Below are 9,521 nucleotides of genomic sequence, written 5' to 3' on the forward strand. Positions count from 1 at the left end.
TTTATCTATATATATATAGATAGATATATACATTTGGGAGAGCTGTCTCCAAGGTATATGACTTACAATGTGGTTTTCCATGCGTGATCATGTGTTGACTGTGATTAAAAAATATTAAAATATTGTGTAAAAGATGAAATCAAGATAACATTATTTTAACATTTATTCAACATTCACACAGAGGACTATTACAATAACGCAAAGTCTCTGTTCCAATCACACAGGCAATCTAAAATAATTAGATTGATGCATTTGATAAATTAAAAAGCAAAGACCCAGGGTATACAGGAATTACACAATAATAAATATGGCATCAGAAATTTCAAATGACAATGTTCAACTACACAATATATGATATCAGACACGCCGTTAGTGAGATGATCATAGAAAATCTGATCAAAGAAGAAAAATGTATCAACTCTCATATGAATCCTATAAACCAACAATATTGCACAGGCTTCCCTTAAAAGAAACAAGAGAAACAGATCTTTAGGGTTAAGATCATTGTAGAAGCACTGCTATGCTTACACGAAACAAAAATATTTCACTTATGTTCAAGGTGGCCATTCGAATGTAGTAACTGATATAATTTAAATAAATATCAGTGTTGTTGTGAAGTTCTTAAATAAACAAGAGGCTCGGTGTTATCAATGCGGGGGTGACAGGGACTTCTCAGAGTTATATCCTCCCACATCTAAACCGCAGTCTTCATCATTGGCTGAGTCAATCAGTCTTTCTCCTCCTCCCCTGCTGCCATCCTCCTCATCCTCCTCATCCTCCTCTTCCTCATCCATTTCCTGCTCTTTGTGGGATGTTTTCTCCGTCTTGGGTCCTTTGCATATCTTGAGGTGACGGGTGAGGTGGTATTTGGTGAGGAAAGCTTTGTAGCATTTTTCGCAGATAAAGTCTCTGCGGCCCTCATGAGAGTTCATGTGTTTCTTCAGGTGGTTGGTCTTGAGGAAGGGTTTGTTGCACTTTGGACACTGTATCCTGCGCTCACTGTGGTGGAGATGGGAGAGAGTAAGATATCGGATAACAGAGAAAAGCCAAAACATTCAATACTTAAATGCATGCAAATGGATGCTCATTTAAAGGTCTAGTGTGTACTATGTAGGTGGGTTTATTGAGTAAACTGTACACAAGTATTTTTGTTTAAGTATATGATTGCTTTAAAATGAATATATTTGGTTCTTAATAGGCCAAGAATAAGCCTTTTAAAAGTGCCTTGCTTTACTGAGGCCGCCCTCTTGTGCTCCTACGTTTTTACATTAATCTGATGCATTAACCAATGAAAAGGTCTCTTGCACATAAATGGAAAGGTAAACAAATGACACAAAGGTGAATTTGACCCTCCCTCAAACTTCACATTAAATAAAGTGAATACATTACAAGGAATAAGGGGAAAAAACAGGTGAAGTCAACAACTAAGCAATGGTGAGCAGGTGGTCAATCATTTTACTAAAAAGAGAAAGAAAGCATTGAAAAACAAAGGAGAGCTTAAATTTTTACCACTTCACTGCTTCAAGACTGACTGACTGTAGGATGACTGTCGGAGAGTTTGAAGATTTGAGAAAAAAGTCCCAGCTTTCAATGCCTGGATACCAGATAATGGCTATAGAACCTCTGCTTACTTTGACAGGTTTTTTTAGAACATAATAAATAAGTTACATACTGTGTGTGAGAGAACATGTGCTGTGTCAGGTCATGCTTCCTGATGAAGGCCCGGTCACACAGGTCACACTTGAGCTTCTCTGCACCGGTGTGGATGAGCATATGTGAGGCCACATGGGACTTCTGCGTGAACGACTTTTCACAAACCGTGCATCGATAGTTCTTCTGACCTGCAAGACAGAAAAGGAGTTCCACACATTTCAGAAATACAAAAGTAAACTTTGGGGAATTTTTTTTTTTTTCCCCAATGGACATCGGAGATTAGTTTGAATCTTAAATCTCAAGTGTTGAACTATTCTTTCAAAGACCTTGAGGTGATGTGTTAAAAGAGAGGAACAGTTCTTAGAAATTACTTTTAAATCATCTTCTTTTGTGATGCTCAAGTATTAGCGTTCATGTGGCTTTTTGGAAAGAAATGTTTTTTTTTGGTAGACCCATATGGTAGCTGAAATACAGATGTACAAATTCCATTATGCCTGCCGGTACCTGTGTGAATCTTCAGGTGCTTCCTGAGGTTGCTGGGATCGCTGAAGGCCTTGCTGCAGTATTCACACTTATGAGGTTTCATGCCCAAGTGTCCCATAAAATGCACATTGAGCTTGGTGGATGTAATGAAAGCCCGGGAACACATGCTGCACTTGAATTTCTTCTCCCGCACATGACCCTGTCCTTTTGCTCTGCCATTTACATTATTAGAGCTCCTGTCACCACTGTCTCTGCTGCTACTAGTGTTGTCATTGCTCGTTTGTCCTGCAGTGTGAGCGTGGCAGGGCCATGGTGATGAGGAGGAGCTGGACGTCCCATTGGTGAGCTTCTCTTCCTGATGAGTGTGTTGTTGTTGTTGTGGTGGTTGTTGTTGTTCTTGCTGCTGTTGTTGTTGCTGCTGCTGCTGTTGCTGTTGTTGTTGTTGTTGTTGTTGTTGTTGTTGCTGCTGCTGCTGCTGAGAGTGGTCCTGTTGTGATGGGCTGTGGCTGTGTGGAGGCTGATGATGGCTGTGGTTACTATTATGGCTGCCAAGATGAGACTTGAGCTCAGTGAACGTTGAGCACTCTTCGCCACATTGGCAGATCTGGCCCTCAGGCACCTGAGGTACACCTGCAGTGACACAAAAAAGCAAAATTGTTAATTTATCATCAACTGTCTGATGGTAGGCTTTAAAAATCACAAGTTTCATAACTATAGTCAACTCACCCATTACCCTGCAGTAGTCGCGACTGTAATAAAAGAGCAGCTCCTGATCCGGATGGATCTCTGTGGTTGTACAAAAGAATAGTTTACCATTTGCAGGGTATGCCACCAGGTTCTGCTCCTCGCGAGTCCTAAATACACACAGCAAATAAAAACAACATTTATTGACTTATTATCTAAAGTGAAATATCACAACAAAAGCACTGCTGCTGCGATGTCATACCTTGCCCTGCGCACAAACATCATCCAGTTGCATTCGTTCTCATCAGTTGTTACAATGTAGAACTCCAGCACATTGTTGTGATACATCTGCGACAGAGAAAAAGGCTATTTATTTTCCATCCACTTAGCATGGTTTTGTGTATGAAAGTTACAGATCAATAAAAGTCACTGTACTGACCTTCCATATTTGAGGTGTGTCTTTTTCTGGCCAATTAGACAGATCCACGTTGCTACAATGCTGGCCAACCATTGGCCCGAAGCACGTCCTCTGAGCAATGACATCACGTGCAAAAACTCCTACAATAACAACATTTTGTCAGGAAATTAATTGTATACTATTTTTCTTTCTATAAGGTAATGTTAAAATCCTAAAGGTACCTTTACTTTGTTAACGCCCTCTTATCTCTTTTTAAAAACTGTTGTGTTTCTCTAAAGAAATCATGATATTGAGACATAAATTGCAAGGTTGCGTGTTTACAAATTATAACTCTGTTAATCAGTTAACACGTATAAACAAAAATAAAAAAGGAAAAAATCTCATCAGATACCTCTGTCCACAGAATGGTGATCAAAGTTGGCTCTAATTTAATGGCCACAAAAAGTCTTATTTACTTTATTATTATAAATATAAATATTATTATTAAAATTTTCTTACCAAGTGGTTCATCAGCCACTGAGATACGCAGACACAGTGGACGTGGTAGTGAGAGGCGGGCACGGCTTTGGATGGGAGCGTCAGGGATGAAGGTGACTGGGCCATGTTCTGGACAGTCTGAGGTATATGAGCGCTCACATAGTGTGCACCCTAATGAACAACAAAACCAGCACAAAATTGAAGTTAAAATTCAAGTTTTTTTCTTTCCTCAAATCTTCAAAATGTCCGGAGGGACTTCAATAAAAACTCACAGATGGTGTAGGCGGTGACCATGTTCTCCTTATTGGACGTAGAATCTTCGAGCTGCAAGGAGGAGTTCACCAACACCAGGTTGTTTTCAGGCCCCAGTGACACTTCTGCAGTGATGGGGGACACATTTACCGACTCCAACCCCATACCAGAGTGTCCATGGAGAGGCACCGGTTCCAGCTGACCCTGATTTGCCATGGAGCCAGTTAGCACCACACTGACAACTCCCGAGTTGAGCTCCCCATTTGAATGGAGCTGCTCCCCAAGTCCACCTGCTCCTGCCCCGGTGTTTCCAACTCGACCTCCCATGTGATCTGGCTCCATAACCACTGGTAGTTCAAGCACAGAGGGCCCGTGGAGGGGCAACACCCCACCAGATGAGTCCACACCAGTCAAGCCCTCATGCGGCTGAGGCTGCCTTCCACCACCAAGCTGCTGCGTGTCAGACACTGCCACCACTCCAACTCCATCCATAGAGGCCAGCTCTTCTCCCATCCTATCTGGAGACATGGGGCTACTGACACGTGTCTCCATGGCCAATCCTGTCGAGTTTAATTCATGTGCACCAGTCTGGTGGAGGTCACCCTGCCCACTGACCTGTCTGGAATCTATAGGTACCAGACCCTGCTCCAGGGGGCCCCCTGGGCCACTGTAGGGATCAAGTACTGAGGGATTGTTGCTAGCCACAGACAGGGTCCCATCCATGTTAAGACTGCTGGGATGAATGTATTGAGGTGGTGGACGGTCTGCCAGATAAGACAGGATCCCTAAAGAGACAAGAAGAGTCCATGATCTTTAATACATTAAGAAGCACGTATTAATGTTTCATCAACATAATCTTCTTCAGCTGAAACAGCAACAAGTTGAGCATCTAGATTGAAGTTGACTTTAACAATGATTCTCACTATAACGATACAACAGATTACTTTTCAACCGATAATATTCAAAACCTGGCAATACCTGGCAATATGTGTCGGAAGTAGCTGCTCTCCAGGTGTGGGTATGGAGGAGGCGGCAAGGAGTAGTTCCTCTCCGGAAGGCCGCACATCACTCCTCTGTCACTCAGTGGACCCATGGGTAGCATCAGCGAGAGGGCAGAAGGGAGGGAGCCCAGGGAAGGACCCAGGCTGGGGATGGCCACTGGCATGCCTAAATCAAATACCCCATCCAGGGATGTAGAAAAGAATACTTTAAAGCCATTTTCAGACATGAACTACAGGTGATTTCCAGAAATTAGGTACAGACATTTACTGGAGTATGCCGTCTATATATGACAAAACGTGGCAAGAGATTGTCTGTGTGAGACACGTTCTCAACAGCAGTAAGTAAAATCAGTAAAATCTACAGATTATTTGGAGTTTTACCTGCCGAGTTCTCACATCAATTTACTTGAATATAATCTGTAAATAATAATAAGGAGCTAGCAAACAAATGTCTGGAGCAACTACTGTGGACATGTACATTCTTGGTGTAAAGAGTTCAATGCATGTCTGAAAGCAGTTTAACTTTAATTAATACAAATTAACACATTACAAATTTTAAAAGGGTTAGTGGTTAATGATTAATTTAACTCTTGTATATCTTATGCATGAAGTTTCATCTGGACAAATCAATATATAGTCCAGCTGTTTGACTAGGTTTACAATGCAGATCAGATCAGATAATCACAGTTATTGACTTTCCACACATGGGGAGGATGTATAACATCTTTTAAGATGTGTTACAAGCCTGTGAATGCAATCCATACCTGAGGTGGGGATGGGATTGTGTGTGGGGGAGGTGGGCAGACCCAGGTGGCTGGCACTCACTGAGGGCACACTGAGCTGGTCCATACCCACAGGGCTCAGGTTCATTTCGTTCATCCTGGGGAAACATCATCATCAAATAAACAACAACATTCTTGATGCTGCAGATATATAAAGCTTAGGACACACAACACAACTTTCACAGTCTTTACTACTTTTGGAAAGACTTGGAGTACACACTAACTGACTGGTTTCAGCAGATATTTTTATGATGACTGAAAGACTGTGGATCACACATTTAACAATGGACAAACTGAAACCAACTGAACACATCTAACTCAAACTTGTAAACAAACATCGCCATTTGTTGTTTTGATATTTCCACTACTTCCTGTCATATTCATCCCCTGATGCCATTTCCTGTGTCCCACCTACTCTCTTTCATTGGGCGTTGGTGTGTGTTTGCAGTTGGGTCAGTAATCAATACACACTACCCAATTCAGCTCAATAAATTCAAACATGTTTGATCGGCTGCGACTGAGGTCAGGTCTGTTCTCTCACACACTTGCTGATTTGAGTTTTTACCCCTCACATACTAACAGATTTATGTGACAACTAGCCATGCTGACTGTCCCCAACTAGTGCTGACTGGTGCAGACTCTGTCCAACTGTGAATTGTGGGTAAAATTGGGCAATAAATCTTGTAGCATGTCCCAAGCTTAACAGGGAGTTCACACTGATAGCCAGTGACTGGCCAGAGATATTATGTCAACATTTTTACAAAGACAATGTATTTAATTATTCAGCATATTAAGAATATGCCTTGGTCAGTCTTTGTTTTGCAGTGGACTCTGTTCCTTACCTTTAATTTCTGTGTGTAATGGTCAAAGTCAGTTAAGTTAGTGTTGTGTTACTGTCATTAGCAGTTTGTTTCTTAGCCTGTTTGTTTTATTGTTGATGTGGTGTATGTACTTTCATTCAACAAGACTTAAAAACTTGCCAATAAACCCTCAGAAATGTTATCCAAAAAGGAAAAAGAAATAGACGTTACACAATGGGAGTAGCTAGTAGTAGCTTACCTGGCTTTAAGAACTGATGTCCATCAGTAGCCTTGTCCTGATGAAAAGCGTTTTTACATTGTTGTCACTGTCAAACAAATGAAAACCACTTCAGACACGTTTCAGAATCCTTACAAGTTGTGTATTTACACGGACAACGTGAGAGCAACTCGTTATTTAAAACCACTGCTTTGCTAACAACGACACTTCCACACTGCTAACGTTAGCCGTGCTAAATTACATCTCCAAACACCGTCAAAACAGAGAGAACGCAGCGCTATGGGTTTAGAAAAGTGCACGAACGGTACGTGGCTCTCGAATGTTTCGCTCTATTGCAAGAACACAGCACATTTAAGAGTAAAGGAGCCGGAAAAACAATAACATACCAGCACAATACGTCCCTGGACGGGGCCATGACAGCGAGCAGCCCCACAGCGCATGCGCAGTGGCGAGTGGTGAATGGGTGTATTTTCGGTCAGTTTTTTTCAGCGTAAACGAACCCATTTACACGATTACACGTGGTCTTTTTTTGTATGTTGAGTAATTATTTAATAATTTTAAAAGGTGTCTAAATTATTCCTGATGATATGTCCAGACATGTATCTGTGTTTTTCTTTAACTGCCTCTGTATTATGAGGAATCTACCCCAAGAGAACTGTTCTTTTGATATTATTCTTTGATTATTGTCTGTTTACTATGTATATACACATGTGCACGGACATGAACAAGTTAAAACATAACGACAAATGTTAACATAGACTTTAATAATAAATAAAGTAATTTAAACACTGTGCGAACATTGTAACCCTTTATTTTAAGTTAAAACATACTTTTATTGTTGTGTTCAAATCAGTTAGTTGGGTATCTTCTACTTGCCTTGCTATTTGTTATTGTTCCCCTTTTCCTCTTTCCACTTATCCTAAAAATTAATTACGTATAAAATAATTGCATGGGTGTAATGTGCTAGATGTTCATTAAAGGTTGTATGAAAAAAAAATCCTCTGCAAATAATAATAATAAAAAAAGAAAGATATTTTTAGGGGTTTCATGTTTACCACCACAGCAGAAGGAGGATAACAACCGTTTTATGTCGATGAGGAACTATGGCTGCATCCCCGCCCCGGGGTGTGTGTGTGTGTGTGTGTGTCTCTGTCTACACCCTGAAAGCCTCACTAACAAGCTGTCAGTCAGTCTGTCCTGGTGGAAGACAGTCGGCTTATTAAAGGTCACATCAAACCTGATCGCATAGTGGCGAGATACAAGAGAAGGAACCACGAGATGATTGTGGAGAGAGTGAGACTCTGACACGGTGAGGCTCTGGAATCATTTGGGGAAATATACAACATTTCGTGTGTGTGTGTGTGTGTACAATTGTCTATTTTTATTTTTATTTTGACTTTCTCTTACACAGATGTCTTATCACAGCAAACAGTTAATGGAGCATATTCCTTATGTCCCTCCGCTGGCTCTGCACGGCATCTCCGTGAACGACAACGACAGCGGGGCGCACTGTAAAGATGCGCTTCGACTCGGACTGCCTTTGCATCTGGACGCTACATACCTGGACCCGGTGCACGGCCAGATGTCGCCCTACAGACGGATAACATATTTCCCCTATCACGGACACTTCGGCGTATGCGATTATTCCTTCGAGCCTGCGTTTATCCGGAAAAGGAACGAAAGGGAGAGACACCGGGTGCGCTGCGTAAACGAGGGTTACGCACGGCTCCGGGAGCATCTGCCCGAGGAATTTGAGGACAAGCGGCTCAGCAAAGTGGAGACACTGCGGGCAGCCATTGACTACATCAAACACCTGCAGAGCCTACTGGATATTAACGTGTCCGGCATGGAGATGCCGTTTGGAGACGCGCGCAACCGTGCGCCTTTGCCGCTGCAGAGGATGGAGCGCAAGAGTGATGGAGAATCCAAAAGTGGACTCAGCTTCAGCAGGGACGTGGTATAGATGTTGCTTCTCTATGACATGCTGATTACTAATCACACAGCACTTCAGTGTGATTTAGAGGAAATAATGGGAAAAACGTTGATTAAGTTGTAACGTGACAAAATGAACAATCTGCTGCCTTAAACTCAACTAGAACATACAATTTTAACGAGGTTTAACTTTTGATAAATGTAAATGTGTCATTTCTTGTCAGGCAAATATACATTTCCAAAGTAAATGGTGATTTTAAGAAGATAATTTCAATGAAATTCAAACAATAAAAAGGTAATGACAATTAAACAATTGTCATTTTTGTGCCATATCACATTTTTGATTATACGATACTGAGACATTTGACAAATACTTGATACTGTAAATCCAAGATTATAGGACTAAATGTATTCTTTTCAGTGACCATTAACAAGTGAAGCAGCTCTTCTCATCACAAATGTGTTAAACGTGAAACAAAAGCAAAAACATTGTTTGTGGACAATTCTATTTTATTTTGTGGTAAGTATTAAACTCCTGTGGACAAGCGTTTGCTGACTCTGGGAGCAAATCATAACAAAGACAACTCAACAAGTAAAGGTTCTGCATAAATATCTTCTCTTTGGTGTAAAGTTTGTGCAGACTATAGTGGTGATAAACCAATAACCATAAATAAACCAATAAATCACCTCCCAGATCCTCTCTGGCTTTTTATAGACATGTGGAGTGACAGGCGTGTGCTTCATAAATACCAAATAAGTGAGCAACTCAAGAGGGCAAAGTGTGATTTTTACCTTACCTCA

The 9,521-nt window shown here is 41.2% G+C and overlaps 2 protein-coding genes across 2 annotated transcripts; one reads left to right on the plus strand and one right to left on the minus strand.

Moving 5' to 3' along the window:
• Positions 1 to 145: 145 nt before the first annotated feature.
• On the minus strand, positions 146 to 7,226 carry prdm4 (PR domain containing 4). Its single transcript, XM_044022697.1, has 12 exons — positions 7,175 to 7,226; positions 6,810 to 6,876; positions 5,733 to 5,848; positions 4,946 to 5,134; positions 3,988 to 4,752; positions 3,737 to 3,886; positions 3,260 to 3,378; positions 3,083 to 3,168; positions 2,863 to 2,990; positions 2,158 to 2,766; positions 1,673 to 1,841; positions 146 to 999 (listed from the first exon to the last, which is right to left on the minus strand). Exons 3-12 carry the CDS (start codon positions 5,845 to 5,847, stop codon positions 648 to 650), a joined length of 2,682 nt encoding a protein of 893 aa, XP_043878632.1. The 5' UTR covers position 5,848; positions 6,810 to 6,876; positions 7,175 to 7,226; the 3' UTR covers positions 146 to 647.
• A 776-nt stretch (positions 7,227 to 8,002) lies between these two features.
• LOC122767281 (achaete-scute homolog 4-like) lies at positions 8,003 to 8,989 on the plus strand. Its single transcript, XM_044022724.1, has 2 exons — positions 8,003 to 8,097; positions 8,200 to 8,989. Exon 2 carries the CDS (start codon positions 8,200 to 8,202, stop codon positions 8,749 to 8,751), a length of 552 nt encoding a protein of 183 aa, XP_043878659.1. The 5' UTR covers positions 8,003 to 8,097; the 3' UTR covers positions 8,752 to 8,989.
• The last annotated feature ends 532 nt before the right edge of the window (positions 8,990 to 9,521 follow it).

Source organism: Solea senegalensis, linkage group LG3 (genome assembly GCF_019176455.1).
Source record: "Solea senegalensis isolate Sse05_10M linkage group LG3, IFAPA_SoseM_1, whole genome shotgun sequence".
Taxonomy (NCBI): Eukaryota; Metazoa; Chordata; class Actinopteri; order Pleuronectiformes; family Soleidae; genus Solea; species Solea senegalensis.

Bases quoted from the DNA above. Each gene is read 5' to 3' on its own strand.
- prdm4 (XM_044022697.1), bottom strand. From the start codon at position 5,847: ATGAACGAAATGAACCTGAGCCCTGTGGGTATGGACCAGCTCAGTGTG. The intron at 2,991-3,082 runs GTATGACATCGC...GTGTGTATTTAG, and splicing joins ATGTTTGTGCGCAGGGCAAG to GACTCGCGAGGAGCAGAACC. The intron at 1,842-2,157 runs GTACCGGCAGGC...TCTGTCTTGCAG, and splicing joins GCACCTGAAGATTCACACAG to GTCAGAAGAACTATCGATGC.
- LOC122767281 (XM_044022724.1), top strand. From the start codon at position 8,200: ATGTCTTATCACAGCAAACAGTTAATGGAGCATATTCCTTATGTCCCT.